General features: G+C 44.0%; 1 protein-coding gene across 4 annotated transcripts in view; it reads right to left on the bottom strand.

Annotated features, from left to right (window-relative positions):
- Positions 1-18,091, bottom strand: part of LOC110531415 (H(+)/Cl(-) exchange transporter 5) — a 44,038-nt gene extending 25,947 nt beyond the window's left edge. Inside the window, exons 1-5 of one of the 4 annotated variants that reach the window (XM_036987266.1) lie at positions 17,772-18,091; positions 15,727-15,879; positions 2,005-2,174; positions 1,181-1,280; positions 90-277 (exon numbers count right to left, since the gene is read on the bottom strand). In XM_036987266.1, the coding sequence (XP_036843161.1) occupies positions 90-277; positions 1,181-1,280; positions 2,005-2,174; positions 15,727-15,871 (603 nt within the window). In that variant the 5' untranslated portion in view covers positions 15,872-15,879; positions 17,772-18,091. Of the gene's footprint in view, positions 1-89; positions 278-1,180; positions 1,281-2,004; positions 2,175-15,726; positions 15,880-15,959; positions 16,335-16,394; positions 16,547-16,780; positions 16,879-17,771 lie in introns of those variants that run through there. The other 3 variants (XM_036987267.1, XM_036987265.1, XM_036987264.1) reach the window with 3 other exon arrangements.
- Between the last annotated feature and the right edge of the window lie 4,851 nt (positions 18,092-22,942).

Here is a 22,942-nt window from a genome sequence, read left to right as displayed (position 1 = left end):
AAAGTAGAAACTCAAATATTGTTATTTTTCAATGATCGACAAATGCTTACACACACACACACCCCTCCTGACTTCTCCCCCCTCCTCACCTCTGAGCTACCACCCAGCAGTTCAGCCCAGCTCTGCCACTGTGGACACCTGTCCCTCTCTTGAAAGGTGGTTTGGTTAGAGCCCCAGCAGCAGTGTTCATGGTTGAACCAGAAGCCAGACAGACACACACCCTCCTTCAGGTCTGTTAACCAGTGAGCCGAGATGTCTATACAGCCTGCTAGAGCACCTGGAGAGAGGAGAGAGGGAGGACAGATTGAGGACAGAGAGAGGTGAGAGAGAGCGAGGACAGAGAGAGGTGAGAGAGAGCGAGGACAGAGAGAGGTGAGAGAGAGCGAGGACAGAGAGAGGTGAGAGAGAGCGAGGACAGAGAGAGGTGAGAGAGAGCGAGGACAGAGGTGAGAGAGAGCGAGGACAGAGGTGAGAGAGAGCGAGGACAGAGGTGAGAGAGAGCGAGGACAGAGGTGAGAGAGAGCGAGGACAGAGGTGAGAGAGAGCGAGGACAGAGGTGAGAGAGAGCGAGGACAGAGGTGAGAGAGAGCGAGGACAGAGGTGAGAGAGAGCGAGGACAGAGGTGAGAGAGAGCGAGGACAGAGGTGAGAGAGAGCGAGGACAGAGGTGAGAGAGAGCGAGGACAGAGGTGAGAGAGAGCGAGGACAGAGGTGAGAGAGAGCGAGGACAGAGGTGAGAGATAGCGAGGACAGAGGTGAGAGAGAGCGAGGACAGAGGTGAGAGAGAGCGAGGACAGAGGTGAGAGAGAGCGAGGACAGAGGTGAGAGAGAGCGAGGACAGAGGTGAGAGACAGAGGACAGAGGTGAGAGACAGAGGACAGACCGAGGACAGAGCGAGGAGAGAGCGAGGACAGAGCGAGGACAGAGCGAGGACAGAGCGAGGACAGAGCGAGGACAGAGCGAGGACAGAGCAAGGACAGAGCAAGGACAGAGAGAGGACAGAGAGAGGAGAGAGCGAGGACAAAGAGGAGAGAGAGCGAGGACAGAGAGGAGAGAGCGAGAGGGGATAGAGAAAAAGAGGGAGATGAAAGAGGGGATAGAGTTTGAGAAAGAGAGTGGAACAAAGAGGAATATTCTACTGTATAGGAAGAGTGATAGGACGATGAGAGAGTCACACGCACCTGACAAGAGTCCTATGAGCAGCATGAGGAGCCAGCCGGAGAAGGCATCACTGATGCTGTGGAGCAGGTCCCAGGTAGACTGCTCACTCTTACTGGTGATCTGGAGAAGAGAGGGAGAGAGTCAGTTTTCATTTTTCCTCTTATGCAAAGGCCTTGTAGATTAGGCCATCACCCTGATTTCCTCTAAGGTCAGCTACGGTTACTGTAGTGACCATGGCAACATGACACAGGCCGGCCTTCCTTAGCTCTTAGGAGACAAAGTCATTGGTACATTTTCATTCCTAATGCCATACTGATGAGACAGCTCCCATTTAACCTATATTATCCAGTGGACAAATGACAACTATCTGCGTGTTTTGTTGACTGTGTCTAAGGCCCGTGTCGAGCTGGAAGAAGCTACAAAAGGACATTCAATTACAGACGCTTGTCTCTTCGGATGAGTTCATAGCGAGGGTTAAAACTACGGTGGTCAATGTTTTCACCTAGATGCACCACACCGTCCCAAAGCATCTCGCCTGCTCAATGAAATTGATGTTCTTAAAACTGTTTTGTGTTGTGAATGTGTCACACTTCGAGTGCTGCTATTTGGCCAGGTATCTATTGTAAAATAGATTTTAATCTCAGTGAGACTAACCTGGTAAAATGTCATTTAAATTTAAAAAAAAAATGAAAGGTCTCTTCCTCAATTCATTCTCTCCTCGCCTCCTTCCCAGCACTCATTGAAGATCAGAGGGGAGGGGCCATGGGCTTCCTTGTCCAATGAGTGTTGAGAAGATGGATGTGAGGAACCTATGAAAGATGAATTGAGAAAGCTGTGAAACCACCTCTCTGTGGCGGTCGCGGTCCTTGCTCTTCTCTCTGACCCAGTCGATGGTATTGAAGTCTTCGTAGGTCCCTACCCCCGGTACCGGCTCGTCTAGTAGGTCCATCAGCTTCCCGTTACTACCAGCCCCGTTACCGGTCATATCATTAGAGTAACCGGTAGTACCGTAGCCTTGGAGGGAGGGAGAGAGGGATTTGTTAACACACACACACACTACACTATTGTTACCAACTAAATCAAATGTGAAAGAACATTATTAGAAAATAATGTGTTTTGTACTCATATCAATAACGCCTTTGAAAACAATACTACATACATTATTAAAATAACATGTGTGTGATTGACCTCAGACACATTTCCCAAGACACAAAAACTCCACAAACCATAGACAGGCAGAGGATGTGTCCCAAACGGTACCCTATTCCCTACGGGACAATCTCAATTCCTCGGTCTGTCTTCTCTCACCTCCTTCTCAAAACCCATTGGATGAGAAAGCCAGAGGTTCCACCCCTCTGACCTTCTCCTCCAATGGGTTTAGAGGAGGCGTCGAGGAGATTCTCTTTAAACCACAGCCTTTTGAAGAACTGAGTGCCATTTCAAACAGAGTTAGCGCCCGCGACAATAACCACAACAACAACTCTAATCAACATCTCTCTAACGGCAACAGGAAGTGACACAGGATGCAGCCCGATTTCAGCTTGTTGTGCGAAACACAATACGGTCCCTGGTGAAAGCACAGTGGTTATTCCACTGAAAACAACACCACCATCGTCAGTGAACAGAGGGGAAGTCATGGCAGCCTATTCCCTTTATAGTGCACTACTTCTGACCAGGACCCATAGGGCTCTGGGTCAAAACTAGTGCACTTCAGAAAGTACACTATGACTTTTAATGTGTTACAGCCTGAAGAACGGATTCACCGGACATCACACAATACCCCATAACGTCAAAGTGGAACTGTCTTTTTAGAAATGAAACGCAAAATGTCCAGCTGAAACGTGTGTCAATACATATTCAACCCCTTTGTTATGATGACAAGCCTAATTACGTTCAGGAGTAAAAATGTGCTTCATGTGCTTAACCAGTCACATAATAAGTTGCATGGACTCACTCGGTTTGCAATAATAGTGTTTAACATGATTTTTTAAATGACTACCTCATCTCTGTTCCCCACACATATAGATTAAGTGTAAGGTACCTCAGTTGGGCAGTGGTCTCTGTTCCCCACACATTTTATTTTTCCTTTATTTAACCAGGCAATTCAGTTAAGAACAAATTCTTATTTTCAATGACGGCCTAGGAACAGTGGGTTAACTGCTCAGGGGCAGAACGACAGATTTGTACCTTGTCAGCTCGGGGGTTTGAACTTGCAACCTTGCGGTTACTAGTACAACGCTCTAACCACTAGGCTACCCCCAGAGAAATGTAAGGTACCTCAGTTGGGCAGTGGATTTCAAACACAGATTCAATCACAAAGACCAGAGCAGTTTTCCAATGCCTTGCATAGAAGGGCATCTATTGGTAGAAAGGTAAAAATAAAACAAAGCAGATTTGGAATATATCCCTTTGAGCATGGTGCAGTTATTAATTACACTTTGGATGGTGTATCAATACACCCAGTCACTACAAAGATACAGGCGTCCTTCTTAACTCAGTTGCCGGAGAGGAAGGAAACTGCTCATGGATTTGACCATGTGGCCAATGTTGACTTTAAAACAGCTACAGAGTTTAATGGCTGTGATGGGAGAAAATTGAGGATGGATCAACAACCTTGTAGTTACTCCACAATACTGACCTAAATTAGAGTGAAAAGGAGGAAGCCTGTACAGAATAAAAATATTCCAAAACGTGCATCCTGTTTTGCAACAAGTCACTAAAGTAAAATATTTTGCAAATAAATTAACTTTAATCCAACACAACCCTGAGTACCACTCTTCATATTTTCAAGCATGGAGTTGGCTGCATCATGTCATGGGTATGCTTGTCATCAACAAGGACTAGGCAGTTTAAAGAAATGTAAAAATAAATAGAGCTAAACATCCTAGAGGAAAACCTGGTTCAATCTGCTTTCCAACAGACACTAGGAGACAAATGAACCTTTCAGCAGAGCAATAACCTAAAACACAAGGCCAAATATACACTGAAGTTGCTTACCAAGACAACATTGAATGTTCCCGAGTGGCCTAGTTACAGTTGACTTAAATCTGCTAGAAAGTCTATGGCAAGAACTGAACATGGCTGATTAGCAATGACCAACAACCACCTTCACAGAAAATGTTTTTTTTAAGAATAATGTGCAAATATTGTATATTCAAGGTATTTAAAGCTCTTAGAGACTTAGCCAGGAAGATTCACAGCTGTAATCACTGTCAACGGTGATCCTAACAGTGAGTGACTCAGGGGTGATCCTAACAGGTAAGTGAGTGACTCAGGGGTGATCCTAACATACCTCCCTTACATGTGGGAACACTTATGTAAATGTTTCATTTCCAGTAAATTTGTAAAACATGTTTTCAGTTTGTTATCATAGAATAAGTCAAAGGGTATGAGAATACTTTCTGAATGCACTGTGTTCACATGTCTGTTTTGTGTTGTCTATATACTTCCTGTCTAGGAATCTAAACAAAACGTTCAGGCCATGGACTGAACCTATAGTGGACAGACAGGGCTGTATAACTTTCAACAGTACATTTGGAAAGTATTCAGACCCCTTGACTTTTTCCATATTCTGTTACATAGCCTTATTCTAAAATACCCCATAATGACAAAGCAAAAAAAAACAGTTTGTAGACATTTTTTGCATATTTATACAATTTTAAACTGATGACATTTACATAAGTATTCAGACCCTTTACTCAGTACTTTGCTAAAGCACCTTTGGCAGCGATTACAGCCTGGAGTCTTATTGGCACAGCTGTATTTGGGGAGTTTCTCACAGTCTTCTCTGGAGGTAAATGTTTACCATTTTTAATACATTTGCAAACATTTCTAAAAACCTGTCTTCGCTTTGTCATTATGGGGTATTGTGATGTCATTATGGGGTATTGTGATGTCATTATGGGGTATTGTGTGTAGATTGATGAGGGAGAAAAACATGTATTTAATCAATTTTAGAATAAGGCTGTAACATAACAAAAATGTGGAAAAAGTGAAAGGGTCTGAATACTTTCTGAAGACACTGTATAAAGCTGAGGGCTCAACACTGTCCATGGGTATTACCTTCTGGAACATACCTCATCTACAACCTGATTCTGCTGTAATAAAGAGGAACAAAAACGTGTCATATCTATGATCAGATCACAATGAGACTGAAGAAAGGTAGGTTGCAGCTAAACAACGTGGAGATGGAAACGGCCACTGTGGTTCTATTGTCACTGTGGGGTTCAACTATCTCAGGTGATGACAGGACACGCCTGGCTGGTTTCTAAAGGGAAGAGAAAGTATGTCTGTCTGCCTGGTTGGCATCTTGGGAGTTTGACATTTTGTCAGTGCTTGCAAATGTGACCTGCTAAATAGTTTCATTTGTCAAATTGCAAGTACATGTATTTGATCATTAGTAAACCAAACTTGAATGGAGAACTCAAGTACTACCCTAAACCAGTTACATAGAGACACACAGTACAGCAGGCCAAGCTTTACAGGAGGTTAGCTGAAGGAAGAGACGCGCCTACAGTACAGCAGGCCAAGCTTTACAGGAGGTAAGCTGAAGGAAGAGACACACCTACAGTACAGCAGACCAAGCTTTACAGGAGGTTAGCTGAAGGAAGAGACACACAGTACAGCAGGCCAAGCTTTACAGGAGGTTAGCTGAAGGAAGAGACACACAGTACAGCAGGCCAAGTTTTACAAGAGGTAAGCTGAAGGAAGAGACCCACCTACAGTACAGCAGACCAAGCTTTACAGGAGGTTAGCTGAAGGAAGAGACCCACCTAGAGTACAGCAGACCAAGCTTTACAAGAGGTTAGCTGAAGGAAGAGACACACAGTACAGCAGGCCAAGTTTTACAAGAGGTAAGCTGAAGGAAGAGACCCACCTACAGTACAGCAGACCAAGCTTTACAGGAGGTTAGCTGAAGGAAGAGACCCACCTACAGTCCAGCAGGCCAAGCTTTACAGGAGGTTAGCTGAAGGAAGAGACGCGCCTACAGTACAGCAGGCCAAGCTTTACAGGAGGTAAGCTGAAGGAAGAGACACACCTACAGTACAGCAGACCAAGCTTTACAGGAGGTTAGCTGAAGGAAGAGACACACAGTACAGCAGGCCAAGCTTTACAGGAGGTTAGCTGAAGGAAGAGACACACAGTACAGCAGGCCAAGTTTTACAAGAGGTAAGCTGAAGGAAGAGACCCACCTACAGTACAGCAGACCAAGCTTTACAGGAGGTTAGCTGAAGGAAGAGACCCACCTAGAGTACAGCAGACCAAGCTTTACAAGAGGTTAGCTGAAGGAAGAGACACACAGTACAGCAGGCCAAGTTTTACAAGAGGTAAGCTGAAGGAAGAGACCCACCTACAGTACAGCAGACCAAGCTTTACAGGAGGTTAGCTGAAGGAAGAGACCCACCTAGAGTACAGCAGACCAAGCTTTACAGAAGGTTAGCTGAAGGAAGAGACACACCTACAGCACAGCAGGCCAAGTTTTACAGACGGTTAGCTGAAGGAAGAGACACACCTACAGTACCTGAAATCAAATCCCACGCTTGCACACACACCAGATGAAGGGCTACCCAGGAGGAAGACCTGCATCACAGCAGCCTATGCTTCAACCCACAGTGTTAAAATAGCTGATCTGAACCCCAAAATCTAGGTTATAGGAAAGCCACAGCTCAGTCCAGGACCACAGATGAGCAAACACACACACAACCTTAAAAAAATAAAAATAAACTAATTTTTTGTGTTAATGATTCTAACTTGAAGTGACACTCTACAGGCCTGTTTCCCCGGCAATAGATTATCCATTCAAAAATGTGTTCCGGGGAAACAGCCCCAATGAGTTGAGTGATAGAGCTCCTCAGTAACATCAGCTCAGTATGCTGAATCAGCTGACAGAAGAGAAGTTTAAAAATTAACAATTCATCTCATTGCAACAACCTAAAAAAAACTCAGTGCAGCAGTGACTCACATGGACTCCGGACCTCCAGCGCGCGCGCACACACACACACACACACACACACACACACGCGAGATGGGGTGGATAATGGACTGTAAATGGTAGCAATATGCAATATATGTACCACTACTGATAAGACATAATAAAATACAATTACGCAGTTGTGTAATGAGGACAAATATTATTGGAAACAACTATTTCAGGCAATTATCATTCTATAACATGAAGACCACACAGCCAGCGTTACGCGTGCGAGCGTTTGCTAAATAAATGTACACAGACATGTTATTCAATCAACACCGCTGGCGAACGTCTGCGTGGCTAGGCGCTAAAATAAAACGTGGTTCCATTTGTGACGCGCTGCCCAGTCCAGTTGGAGGTGGTAAAGCACCGTGAAACTCCTTTGGGATAGGGGGCAGCATTTTCACGTCTGGACGAAGAGCGACTGACGTGCCCAGAGTGAACTGCCTCCTACTCCCAGTCCCAGATGCTAACATATGCCTATTATTATCAGTAGTATTGGATAGAAGACACTCTGAAGTTTCTAAAACTGTTTGAATGATGTCTGTGAGTATAACTCATATGTCAGACAAAAAACCTGAGAAAAAATCCAAACAGGAAGTGGGAAATCTGAGGTTTGTAGTTTTTAAAGGGAGGAAGTGAGGGCCCTCGGAGTGTGGTGTCAGGAAAATAACCTCACACTCAACGTCAACAAAACTAAGGAGATGATTGTGGGCTTCAGGAAACAGCAGAGGGAACACCCCCCTATCCAAATCGATGGAACAGTAGTGGAGAGGGTAGCAAGTTTTAAGTTCCTCGGCATACACATCACAGACAAACTGAATCGGTCCACTCACACAGACAGCATCGTGAAGAAGGCGCAGCAGCGCCTCTTCAACCTCGGGAGGCTGAAGAAAAGCACTCACAAACTTCTACAGATGCACAATCGAGAGCATCCTGGCGGGCTGTATCACCGCCTAGTACGGCAACTGCTCCGCCCACAACCGTAAGGCTCTCCAGAGGGTAGTGAGGTCTGCACAACGCATCACCGGGGACAAACTACCTGCCCTCCAGGACACCTACACCACCCGATGTTACAGGAAGGCCATAAAGATCATCAAGGACATCAACCACCCGAGCCACTGCCTGTTCACCCCGCTATCATCCAGAAGGCGAGGTCAGTACAGGTGCATCAAAGCTGGGACCGAGAGACTGAAAAACAGCTTCTATCTCAAGGCTATCAGACTGTTAAACAGCCACCACTAACATTGAGTGGCTGCTGCCAACACACTGACACTGACTCAACTCCAGCCACTTTAATAATGGGAATTGATGGGAAATTATGTAAATATATCACTAGCCACTTTAAACAATGCTACCTTATATAATGTTACTTACCCTACATTATTCATCTCATATGCATACGTATATACTGTACTCTATATCATCGACTGCATCCTTATGTAATACATGTATCACTAGCCACTTTAAACTATGCCACTTTGTTTACATACTCACCTCATGTATATACTGTACTCGATACCATCTACTGTATCCTGCCTATGCTGCTCTGTACCATCACTCATTCATATATCCTTATGTACATATTCTTTATCCCCTTACACTGTGTATAAGACAGTAGTTTTGGAATTGTTAGTTAGATTACTTGTTGGTTATTACTGCATTGTCTTAACTAGAAGCACAAGCATTTCGCTACACTCGCATTAACATCTGCTAACCATGTGTATGTGACAAATAAAATTTGATTTGATGATTTGAAGTTACAGTGGGATATTGGTTATGTTGCACTTCCTAAGGCTACCACTAGATGTCAACCGTCTTTAGAAACTTGTCTGATGCTTCTACTGTGAAGTGGGGCCGAATGAGAGGGGAATGAGTCAGAGGTCTGGCAGCAGCCTCGATCTCAGTCACGCGCATTCACATGAGAGGTATGGAATTCTCCGGTTGGAACATTATTGAACATTTATGATAAAAACATCCTAAAGATTGATTCTATACATAGTTTGATATGTTTCTACGACCAGTAATATAACTTTTTGGAATTTGTCCGACCTTTCCGCTGAAAGTTGCTCGTTTCAATTTGGTTACAAAACTCCCAAACAAAAAGGAGGTATTTGGACATAAATTATGAACTTTATCGAACAAATCAAACATTTATTGTGGAACTGGGATTCCTGGGAGTGCATTCTAATGAAGATCAAAGGTAAGTGATATATTTATAATGCTATTTCTGACTAATGTTGACTGCGCAACATGGCGGATATTTTGTTTGGCTGTTTGGCTGTTCTGAGCTCTGTACACAGATGATGCTTTTCCGTAAAGTTTTTAAAAAATCTGACACAGTGGTTGCATTAAGGAGAAGTTTATCTAAAGTTCCATGCATAACAATTCAATTTATCAACAACATTTCTAATGAGTATTTCTGTAAATTGATGTGGCTCTCTGCAAAATCACCTCATGTTTTGGAACTACTGAACATAACACGCCAATGTAAAATTAGATTTTTGGATATAAATATGCACTTTATCGAACAAAATATACATGTATTGTGTAACAAGTCCTATGAGTGTCATCTGAGGAAGATCAGGTTAGTGATTCATTTTAATCTCTATTTGTGCTTTTTGTGACTCCTCTCTTTGGCTGGAAAAATGGCTGGGTTTTTCTGTGACTTGGTGGTGACCTACAATAATTGTTTGTAGAGCTTTCGCTGTAAAGCATTTTTGAAATCAGACACTGTGGCTGGATTAACGAGAATTGTATCTTTAAAATGGTGCCTAATACTTGTATGTTTGAGAAATTTGATTTATTGGATTTCTGTTGATTTGTATTTGGCGCCCTGCAATTTCATTGGCTGATGCCGGACGGGCAGGCAGCGAGCGGTTGAAGAGCATGCATTTAGTTTTACTTGCATTTAAGAGCAGTTTGAGAACACGGAAGGAGTTGTATGGCATTGTAGCTCGTCTGGAGGTTTGTTAACACAGTGTCCAAAGAAGGGCCAGAGGTTTACAGAATGGTGTCGTTTACGCAGAGGTAGATCAGAGAATCACCAGCAGCAAGAGCAACATCATTGCTGTATACAGAGAAGAGAGTCGGCCCGAGAATTGAACCCTGTGGCACTCCCATAGAGACCGTCAGAGGTCCGGACAACAGGCCCTCCGATTTGACACACTGAACTCTATCAGAGAAGTAGTTGGTGAACCAGGCGAGGCAGTCATTTGAGAAACCAAGGCTGTTGAGTCTGCCGATAAGAATGTGGTGACTGACAGAGTCGAAAGCCTTGGCCAGGTCGATGAATACGGCTGCACAGTAATGTCTCTTATCGATGAAGGTTATGATATCGTTTAGAACCTTGAGCGTGGCTGAGGTGCACCCATGACTAGCTCAGAAACCAGATTGCATGGCCAGCCGTAGAAAAATGCTTGTTGAAATTCTCAATTATAATGTATTTATCGGTGGTGACAGTGTTTCCTAGCCTCAGTGCAGTGGGCAGCTGTGAGGAGGTGCTCTTATTCTCCATGGACTTTACAGTGTCCCAGAACTTTTGAGTTTGTGCTACAGGATGCAAATTTCTATTTGAAAAAACTAGCCTTTGCTTTCCTAACTGCCTGTGTATATTGTTTCCTAACTTCCCTGAAAAGTTGCATATCACAGGATTCGATGCTAATGCAGAACACCACAGGATGTTTTGTGCTGGTCCAGGGCAGTCAGGTCTGGAGAGAACCAAGGGCTATATCTGTTCCTGGTTCTACATTTTTTGAATGGGGCATGCTTATTTAAGATGGTGAGGAAGGTACTTTTAAAGAATACCCAGGCATCCTCTACTGATGGGATGAGGTCAATATCCTTCCAGGATACTCGGGCCAGGTCGATTAGAAAGACCTGTTCGCTGAAGTGTTTTAGGGAGCGTTTGACAGTCATGAGGGGTGGTCGTTTGACCGCAGACCCATTACAGATGCAGGCAACGAGGCAGTGATCGCTGAGATCTTGGTTGAAAACAGCAGAGGTGTATTTTGAGGGCAAGTTGGTTAGGATGATATCTATGAGGGTGCCCGTGTTTACGGATTTGGGGTTGTACCTGGTAGGTTCCTTGATAATTTGTGTGAGGTATAAGTCCAAAGAAGAAGAAGCCTGAAGGAGGAGAGATGGCGAGAAAACAAACTCAGTGTACCCTTTCATTTGTGGATTAATGGTAGGATTAGAGGATCTTGTGCATTTCAGGTAAAATAACAACCCAATGTTTTTATCCCGGGACAAATTAGTAAGCAACAGCAAGCTAGCTAGCTAAATTGCCATGAATGTTTAATGCATTTCGACCTGTACCCAAATTAATATAGTTCGTTCGGAGTTCGTTTTGATATTTCAACCTGCGTGTCCTGATCGCATCTGGTGTGGGTGGACAAAAATCAAACATACGAGCGATGGAGGGCGAGCGATGTGGTCAGTATGTAAGACAGTAAGATCAGATTTTAGTTAGAAAATGATCCTTTTTATTTTACACCTCTCACAAAACAGGATCAAGTCTCAACTGACACTGTATCGCCTTTTAGTAACAATGCACTAGGTAGTGGACCTGGTTACAAGTGAAGCCACAGGGTTCTAGTCAAATGTAGTGCACGAATCACGAAGTCGGCTTCCATTTGGGACACTACCCAAGTCATGCTACTGTAATTATTATTGGTCCACTTCAGGAAAACATGTGACTGAAGAAGAAATTGCCTTTTCTACAAGCTCGGTAGAACAGAGGAACTAGCCGAGAAACTAGCCAAGGAACTAGCCGAGAAACTAGCCAAGGAACTAGCCGAGAAACTAGCCAAGGAACTAGCCGAGAAACTAGCCAAGGAAGTAAAAAATTAGAAGTAGCGTCCAACTGACCTAGACGCCAAAGCTAAGGGCCTAAACAAGAATAAACTCAGCAAAAAAAAAAAAGAAACGTCCTCTCACGGTCATCTGCATTTATTTTCAGCAAACTTTAACCCTTCCACCAAGACACCTGCAAGTTCCCAGATATTTCTTGGGGGGATTGAGATCCGGGCTCGTCGCTGGCCACGGCAAAACACTGACATTCCTGCATTGCAGGAAATCACGCACCGAACGAGCAGTATGGCTGGTGGCATTGTCATGCGGGAGGGTCATGTCAGGATGAGCCTGCAGGAAGGGTACCACATGAGGGAGGTGGAGGTCTTCCCTGTAACGCACAGCGTTGAGATTGCCTGCAGTGACAAGCTCAGTCTGATGATGCTGTGACACACCGCCCCAGATCATGACGGTCCCTCCCCCTCGATCCAGCTCCAAAGTACAGGCCTCGGTGTAACGCTCATTCCTTCGACGATAAAATGTGAATCTGACCATCACCCCTGGTGAGACAAAACCGTGACTCGTCATTGAAGAGCACTTTTTGCCAGTCCTGTCTGGTGGGTTTGTGCACATAGGCGACATTGTTGCCGGTGATGTCAAGTGAGGACCTGCCTCTCTCAGCCTATTGTGGACAGTCTGAGCACTGATGGAGGGATTGTGCGTTCCTGGCAGTTGTTGTTGCCATCCTGTACCTGTCCCCTAGGTGTGATATTCAGATGTACCGATCCTGTGCAGGTGTTTTTACAGGTGTCTGCCACTGCGAGGACAATCAGCTGTCCGCCCTGTCTCCCTGTAGCGCCGTCTTAGGCGTCTCACAGTACAGACACTGCAATTTATTGCCCTGGCCACATCTGCAGTCCTCATGCCTCCTTGCAGCATGTCTAAGGCACGTTCACACAGATGAACAGGGACCTTGGACATCTTTATTTTGGTGTTTTGAAGAGTCAGTAGAAAAGCCTCTTTACAGTCCTAAGTTTTTTCATAACTGTGACCTTAATTGCCTACCGTCTGTAAGCTGTTAGTGTCTTAACGACCGTTCCACGGGTGCATGTTCATTCATTCAGCATGGGAAACAGTGTTTTAAACACTTTACAATGAAGATTTGTGAAGTTATTTGGATTTTTACAAATTATCTTTGAAAGACAGGGTCCTTAATCTTACTCCCTTCCATCAAAAGGTTCTCATACGCTTTCTGTCCCCAAGACTCCCAATCCATCTCATTGGGAATCCACCAGCCACACTCTGGCTAATACTAACTGGGAGACACTTCCCTACTCTGGAAAACTTACTCATAGTATAGAAAGTGTGTTGGGGAGAGGGGCTTGGGAACCAGCCTGTGATAGGTTGAGGGGCTTGGAAAACAGTTTCTGATAGGCCAAGGGCCTTGGTGGCCTTGGGAAATAGCGTCTAATAGATTAAGGCTGGGGTTTTGTGTAATGGCTGCTGTGTGACATGGGCTGTGTGACCCAATGAACTGTGACAAAAGTGAGACGTGGGGGAGGCTCTTGTGGTTGCCTGGCTCAGTTTCATTTTGATTCTTGGTAGACTAGCCCCTTGCTCTCTAGGCCCTTTACAGTCGGTGTTCACAGATCTATAAATGGACAGGAGTAAGAAATATGGTATTGACTACATTTCCCTCATATAACAGCCTGTAGCCCCTAAAATGAAACGAGTCCAATGTGTTAGTCAGGATCCCAGAGAAACAAGGGGAGGGGAGGGGGGGGGTAGGTTCCAGTAAGAGATGTCGTAAGAGGGGAGTCATGCTGAACTGAGGAAGGAAGGAGGGTGATTTGTACAGGCTTAGATGAATGAGAAGGCCACAAATCGCACAGTTCAAAATGCTGCTTTGGCAACGCAAATATATACTTATGTCATGCCAATAATAAAGCATGTTGAATTGAGTTTAATAGAGAGAAAAAAGTACTGCATTAAACTCCCCCTCTATCGGTCTGCCTCTGTCCCCCTCACCATCTCTCTCTCCAACCTTCCCCCTCACCTGACCCCGTGGAAATCAACATTTAGTCTTGGTCTTGTAACAGTGTAATCTGGTGTAATTATTGACTGACAATTACCACGGTAACAGACGGGTGATAGGGGAGCTGTCGCTAGGCTACGCAGATGAACATTTATTCCAAAGGAGTATGAAGTTTAAAGAGCAGTTTAAATTGGCCATTTACATATCAGAGAGCAAGGAATATATTATGTTATTAGGAATATATATTGGAAATACTAAGGACAGAAGACACTAAGTGATTCATGTGAGGACAGAAGACACTAAATGATTCCATGTGAGGACAGAAGACACCCAATGATTCCATGTGAGGACAGAAGACACTAAATGATTCCATGTGAGGACAGAAGACACTAAATGATTCCATGTGAGGACAGAAGACACTAAATGATTCCATGTGAGGACAGAAGACACCAAATGATTCATGTGAGGACAGAAGACACCAAATGATTCATGTGAGGACAGAAGACACTAAATGATTCCATGTGAGGACAGAAGACACCAAATGATTCTTGTGAGGACAGAAGACACCAAATGATTCATGTGAGGACAGAAGACACTAAATGATTCCATGTGAGGACAGAAGACACCAAATGATTCCATGTGAGGACAGAAGACACCAAATGATTCCATGTGAGGACAGAAGACACCAAATGATTCCATGTGAGGACAGAAGACACCAAATGATTCCATGTGAGGACAGAAGACACCAAATGATTCCATGTGAGGACAGAAGACACCAAATGATTATTGTGAGGACAGAAGACACCAAATGATTCCATGTGAGGACAGAAGACACTAAATGATTCCTGTGAGGACAGAAGACACTAAATGATTCATGTGAGGACAGAAGACAAATGATTCATGTGAGGACAGAAGACAAATGATTCATGTGAGGACAGAAGACAAATGATTCATGTGAGGACAGAAGACAAATGATTCATGTGAGGACAGAAGACAAATGATTCATGTGAGGACAGAAGACAATACTACATAGTGGAGAGAAGCTTCTCTGTGAATGAGTAGGGTGAAAGGGTTAGAATCTGACCACAGACCAGACACATGGGTACTATCCACAAAGCCTCCGAGTAGGAGTGCTGATTTATGGGGCAGTGGCCTTGTGGACACCATTCCCCAACCTCTCCACGTTTTTATTTTTTAAACTGGCCGTTCAGTACAGCACCATTTCCTTTCAATTGAATGTTCCAGAAAGCAAAAAGGTACTGAACGCAGCCCAGAAAGTGGGGGACCTAGTTCCAGGAGTGTATTTTATGCCTGCTATGTTAGGTACACATCCCGTCCCGTCCACTGATCCTAGCATTTCGCTACACTCGCAATAACATCTTCTAATCATGTGTACGTGACCAAGAAAATTTGATCAGCAGTCCTATTCGGAGTGAGATGCTTTACGGATATGAGCCCTGGCCTGACCACAGGAACAGAAAGACACGTTTCAAATAAGGCTTAATAGGGGCTGTGACATCATCAAAGAATCACCAGTATCCAGGCAGCGTTAGGCTACTGTCAGAATGAATGAAGAATCATGCAGCTGCATGAGGGCGATAGTTTATCAAAGTAGTCTCTGTAGACAACTGTCATGTCTTGAATTAACCCCACTCGAGAAGACCCAACATACAAACAGTTGTAACTCACAAACAGACACAGCAATGACTCCCCTAATGTCATTTCATAGCGTCTAGTTCTCTCCCCCCGGTAGTGTAGGCGCGTACCTGAGCCGTATTCGGTGTCTAGAGGTGGCACGTCCTCCGTGCTGGAGAAATCGAGCGTGGCTCCCGCTACATCGACCAACTCATCATCGCTAGCCGGGTTGTGAAGGCTTTCATAGGTCTCGTTGCAAAACCCAGCGTTGTCCATTCTAGCGCCTATAAATGGAGTAAGAACATGTTTCGATTATACGTTTCAATTAACATCTCCATAAGTATTAACTTAAAGTTGCATATACCTCGGTCGTTATTCGATGTGTATTTTCTATATAAATTCTTCCAATATCGAAACATTGCCTTGAAAAACAATGATAATCTCGCTACAACTGTTCTCCCCGGCTTGACTAATGTCTAGTTCACCAGACAAGAGAACGAAGTTAAATACGGTTTGACATATCGTAGGCTACTTCCCCTTTACACAAATGTAGTTGTCGGGACGTATTTAGCCATTTCAACCCAATGCCCTATATATCGCTATAGAGAAGGCAAAACATTTTGCTCAATCAATAGATTTCTTGATATCCTATGCTGAAGACAAACACTGGTGGGTCGTAAAAAATGCAAACGATAACAAAACACAACGATATAATCGATTATCCACACACACTCTCCACTTTTCTAAACGAATAACAACGTCCCTTCCCTGAAACTGGTAACATATGTTACACGTTTACCTTATAACGGAGTAGGCTAAACTTCACAGGAGACCAACATCTATCTATCTATCTATCCGTAGCTTCTCACACGTCTGGCTGCTGCTGCTACCTTGTAACTGCTGATGTACCAACATCAGTGAATGAGTCAGTAAGCAAGTTACAATGTAACTCTAGACACATGATCACCTGATAAGCGGATACAGTAAACTAAGTGTTGTTGCTACATTTGTAACATTGTCTGCAACAGCTGATTATTGTTACACAGTTTAAACGCTTTACCGTTCAGGCTAGTGTTAATATTGTATGGTAATCCCCCCCGGGATCGGGTTATATTATGATCAATTCTAGACTACTCTATTTTACTAAATTGACATTCCCTACACGAAATACAATCACAGCAATACCTTTGTATGTGTGCGCTTAGCCAAGTTGTGACAACGATTGATTAATTATTTCTGTGGACAGTAGACAAATGACTACATTTCCTGGTCTGCGTTCAGTACGTTTTTGCGTTCGCTTTTGTAGCACTAAACAATCGTTTGAAAAACTGGGAGTGGTTGGGGAACGCTGTCAGCGGCTGGCTGGTCAGCATGGCCACTGAAGTGTTAAAACACGTCACTCGTCGCTTCAAGACACCGCGTCACACCCACCAAACGGGACAAACCGTACATCAAAAGTTCAATAATGTACAATCACGTTTTGGTGGAACGTGTCGAGTACAACCCGTTCCGCAACGTAGCAAACGTTCATGCAAACTTGAAGTTGTTTGTTTATTTGTAATTGTTTGAAGTTGTTGGTTTCTTTGTAATCCGACGTCTACGGAAAACGACGCTTCAGTTCTTACAAGTTAAGATTCAAAACATATGCAGAATGTTCAGAGCTTGCCATAAACCTATGTCATCTTCTTTGGAATATAAGTTGTTCCCGTTGGTTGTTTGTATGTCTTTTGTTCAGACAGCTCAGGTCATAGCCTAGAGCACACCGTTTTTAAATGTAACAAAACGTTTTGTAACTGAAAATAAACGTTTCGGACATGTTCAGCTAAATCCCTCCCCGTTTCATTCTGTTTGGTTTCTAATGAACATGACACCGACTGATGTTGACGTGACAGTTTCAAGCTACCAGCTGAAGAAACCGTGTTAGTGGCACAGAGTAGGTTATCGGGGATCCTCAGGTCCGCTAAAAGGATCAACTTTCAACTTAACTGTTCTTCTGACTCACCCCGTTTACAACAAATATGCAACAAGCAACTGTTGGCAAACCACATTTATCATACTGAATACCCCCCCCCCCCCCCCCCCCCCTCAATATCCTATTCTACTGTATTGAATATGAACTCAACGAATATAATAACATGATCACTTTTCTATAAGGGAACTAAAATACTGTACTTACAATAACTTATGTGCAGTTGCCTACCAACACAACTGTTGATTCCCGTTCTTACTGCACGTGAGCGCGAAATAGGGACACCTTGTGGGGATTTTAGGCCTCTTCTTCCGTAGTCGAGTTGGTGCCTTCTTCCTTGTAGTCTCTCCCTCTATTTTTCTTTCCCTCCCTCCTGAGTTAGGTCAGACCACTTCCTTTCCACAACCCCCTCATAGCAGACCGATGTTTATAAGTGTTTCATTAAGGCTTGTATGATAGATGGATGAAGGAGAGGAAAGAGAGACGGAGAGAAAAAGAGAGTGTGTGTCAGGTTCATCATGTCTGTGTCCCTGGAAGTATAATCAGCTGTTTCTCCCTCCCTTTACCCTCCCCCACCCACATTTAGGAAAACAAACAAAAAAATTCTGCCTTGCAGGGTCAAACTAGTCGGAGGGGGGGAGGGCTTTCTTTCATTTGTCTTTTCCCTTCTTTCTTCACCTCTTTCTCTAGCCAGGCAGAAACGGGTCAAATGTTGGAAGGTACTCCCTGCTACACTAATAGTGATTCCATAGCTGTGGGAAGTAGAGGTGTTGAATTAAAACAAATATTAATACAAAATACTTCCCTCCCAAAAAGTAGTGCACTAGGCCTTTCCTAGTCCTGTATTAGCTGACACCACTAGTTGAAGGTATACTCGGGTACCCTTTTATGGGCATTGCGTATTCTCACTTCTTAATCCCCACGATGCATTATCAAAATAGTGTAGTGGGAGGTATAGACCGAATCAATTAACAAGGCTGATGGAACAGATCAGAATGTTTAAAAATGTTGATCAACTGTTATTTCTTCACATTCTAGGCGCAGCAATGTGAAGGGCCAATGCACAAATGTTCCAGAATGCATTTTTACGGCAAAACGCCATTCTAAAATGCACACGGCAGCGGTTTCATGAACAGAGATGTTAATATCCATTCGAAATGTTGACAGAGGCGAGGATCTAAAGATGATACAACTATCATAGGTTACATCCCTGTTAGTGAGCATTTCTCCTTTGCCAAGATAATCCATCCACCTGACAGGAGTGGCATATCAAGAAGCTGATTAAACAGCATGATTATTATTACACAGGTGCACCTTGTGCTGGGGACAAGAAAAGGCCACTAAATGGTGCAATTTTGTGACAACACAATGCCACAGCTGTCTCAAGTTTTGACGGAGCGTGCAATTGGCATACTGCCTACAGGAATGTCCACCAGAGCTGTTGCCAGATAATAATGATTTTCCCATCTCAGGGAAGATCATCTGTGTGCTCGTCTTCCTCACCAGGGTCTTGACCTGAATGCAGTTCGGCGTAGTAACCGACTTCAATGGGCAAATTCTCACCTTTGATGGCCACTGGCACGCTGGAGAAGTGTGCTCTTCACGGATGAATCCCAGTTTCAACTGTACCGGGCAGCTGGCAGACAGCGTTTATGGCGTTGTGCGGACGAGCAGTTTACTGATGTCAACGTTGTGAACAGAGTGCCCCGATGGGGTTATTGTATGGGCAGGCAAAAGCTACAGACAACAATCACAATTTAATTGTAATGATGGCAATTTGAACGCAGAGATGGAAAGGCCCATTGGCCTATCCTGAGGCCCATTGTTCTGCCATTCATCCGCTGTCATCACCTCATGTTTCAGCATGATAATGCATGTGCCCCATGTCGCAAGGGTCTGTACATAATACCTGGAAGCTAAAAATTCCCCAATTCTTCCATGGACTGCATACCATACATGTTACCCATTAAGCATGTTTGGGATGCTCCAGTTCCCAACAATATCCAGCAACTTCGCACAGCCATTTGAAGAGGAGTGGGACAACCTCCACATACAGTGGGGCAAAAAAGTATTTAGTCAGCCACCAATTGTGCAAGTTCTCCTACTTAAAAAGATGAGAGAGGCCTGTAATTTTCATCATAGGTACACTTCAACTATGACAGACAAAATGAGGGAAAAAAATCCAGAAAATCACATTGTAGGATTTTTAATGAATTTATTTGCAAAGTATGGTGGAAAATAAGTATTTGGTCAATAACAAAAGTTTATCTCAATACTTTGTTATATACCCTTTGTTGGCAATGACAGAGGTCAAACATTTTCTGTAAAAACAAGGTTTTCACACACTGTTGCTGGTATTTTGGCCCATTCCTCCATGCAGATCTCCTCTCGAGCAGTGATGTTTTGGGGCTGTTGCTGGGCAACACGGACTTTCAACTCCCTCCAAAGATTTTCTATGGGGTTGAGATCTGGAGACTGGCTAGGCCACTCCAGGACCTTGAAATGCTTCTTACGAAGCCACTCCTTCGTTGCCCGGGCAGTGTGTTTGGGATCATTGTCATGCTGAAAGACCCAACCACGTTTCATCTTCAATGCCCTTGCTGATGGAAGGAGGTTTTCACTCAAAATCTCACGATACATGGCCCCATTCATTCTTTCCTTTACACGGATCAGTCGTCCTGGTCCGTTTGCAGAACAACAGCCCCAAAGCATGATGTTTCCACCCCCATGCTTCACAGTAGGTATGGTGTTCTTTGGATGCAACTCAGCATTCTTTGTCCTCCAAACACGACGAGTTTAGTTTTTACCAAAAAGTTATATTTTGGTTTCATCTGACCATATGACATTCTCCCAATCTTCTTCTGGATCATCCAAATGCTCTCTAGCAAACTTCAGACGGGCCTGGACATGTACTGGCTTAAGCAGGGGGACACGTCTGGCACTGCAGGATTTCAGTCCCTGGCGGCGTAGTGTGTTACTGATGGTAGGCTTTGTTTGGTCCCAGCTCTCTGCAGGTCATTCACTAGGTCCCCCCGTGTGGTTCTGGGATTTTTGCTCACCGTTCTTGTGATCATTTTGACCCCACGCGGTGAGATCTTGCGTTGAGCCCCAGATCAAAGGAGATTATCAGTGGTCTTGTATGTCTTCCATTTCCTAATAATTGCTCCCACAGTTGATTTCTTCAAGCCAAGCTGCTTACCTATTGCAAATTCAGTCTTCTCAGCCTGGTGCAGGTCTACAATTTTGTTTCTGGTGTCCTTTGACAGCTCTTTGGTCTTGGCCATAGTGGAGTTTGGAGTGTGACTGTTTGAGGTTGTGGACAGGTGTCTTTTATACTGATAACAAGTTCAAACAGGTGCCATTAATACAGGTAACGAGTGGAGGACAGAGGAGCCTCTTAAAGAAGAAGTTACAGGTCTGTGAGAGCCAGAAATCTTGCTAGTTTGTAGGTGACCAAATACTTATTTCCCACCATAATTTGCAAATAAATTCTGGATTTTTTCTTCTCATTTTGTCTGTCATAGTTGAAGTGTATAAAATTGAGCACACAACCGTGCAATCTTCATAGACAAACACGAAGGGCCTTACTGAAGAGCTCAGTGACTTTCAACGTGGTACCATCATGGGATGCCACCTTTCCAACAAGTCAGTTTGTCAAATTTCTGCCCTGCAAGAGCTGCTCCGGTCAACGGTAAGTGTTGTTATTGTAAAGTGGAAATGTCTAGGAGCAACAACGGCTCGGCCGTGAAGTGGTAGGCCACACAAGTTCACAGAACGGGACCGCTGAGTGCTGAAGCACATAAAAATAATCTGTCCTCGGTTGTAACATTCACTACCGAGTTCCAAACTGCCTCTGGAAGCAACGTCGGTACAAGAACTGTTAAATCGGGAGCTTCATGAAATGGGTTTCCATGGCCGATTAGCCAAAGATCACCATGTGCAATGCCAAGCGTCGGCATTGGGTGGTGTAAAGCCCGCAATTGGACTCTGGAGCAGTAGAAACGCGTTCTCTGGAGTGATGAATCACGCTTCACCACCTGGCAGTCGGACGGACAAATCTAGATTTGACGGATGCTAGGAGAACGCTACCTCCGCGAATGCATAGTGCCAACTACAAAGTTTGGTGGGGGATTAATGGTCTGGGGCTGTTTTTCATGGTTTGGGCTAGGCCCCTTAGTTCCAGTGAAGGGAAAGCTTAACACTACAGCAAACATTCTAGATGATGCTGTGCTTCCAACTTTGTGGTAACAGTTCTGGGAAGGCCCTTTCCTGTTTCAGCATGACAATGCCCCCATGCACAAAGCAAGGTTCATACAGAAATGGTTTGTTGAGAACGGTGTGGAAGAACCTGACTGGCCTGCACAGAGCCCTGACCTCAACCCTATTGAACACCTTTGTGATGAATTGGAATGCTGACTGCGAGCCAGGCCTATTCGCCAAACATCAGTGCCCAACCTCACTAATGCTTGTGGCTGAATGGAAGCAAGTCCCCAGAGCAATGTTCTAGTGAAAAGCCTTCCCAGAAGAGTGGAGGCTGTTGTAGCGGCAAAGGGGAGGACCAACTCCTTATCAATGCCCATGATTTTGGATTGAGAAGTTCGACAAGCAGGTGTCCACATACTTTTGGTAATGTAGTGTATGTAACCAACAGATGCATATCTGCATGTGAAATCCATAGAGTTGGGCCTCATGAATTAATTTCAATTGACTGATTCTCTTATATGAACTGTAACTCAGTCAAATCTTTGAAATTGTTGCATGTTGTGGTAATATTTTTGTTCAGTGTATTACACACACACACACACACACACGCACACACACACACACACACACACACACACACACACACACACACACACACACACACACACACACACACACACACACACACAGTCTCTCTCGCTATTCTTCATTTCCGCTCTGTTTACCTCACTATTAGTTACGCTATATGACAATATAAATCACAACAACTCATGAACACACACACACACACACACACGACTCGAAACACACGGTAGTTGAAATAGTATTATTAATTATGGTACTCGTCTCACATGTTTTTTTTTTACAAAAAGATTTTTTTCAATAAATCAAATAAAAACAACAGAAAACAAAATACACAGTCGTATAATTCTAGATTCAGGAGTAAATCCTAACCTGACTAAGGGAATTTTCAATTTAACTGTACGTTTGGATTGGTCCCAACCCTATAATTGCGAGATTTTATAATACAACGATAAACAGTACAGTAGGCTGTAATACATGTCAATATACACAGGCCTCGTCCCAAACGGGACCCTCTTCCCTACATAGTGCACTACTTTTGACCAGGGCCCGTAGTGTTCAATGTAGGGAAGAGGGTCCCGTTTGGGACACAT

This window comes from Oncorhynchus mykiss, chromosome 9, assembly GCF_013265735.2.
Source record: "Oncorhynchus mykiss isolate Arlee chromosome 9, USDA_OmykA_1.1, whole genome shotgun sequence".
NCBI lineage: Eukaryota > Metazoa > Chordata > Actinopteri > Salmoniformes > Salmonidae > Oncorhynchus > Oncorhynchus mykiss.
Note: the sequence above shows the minus strand (reverse complement) of the source record. Positions and strands in the feature narration are given on the sequence as shown.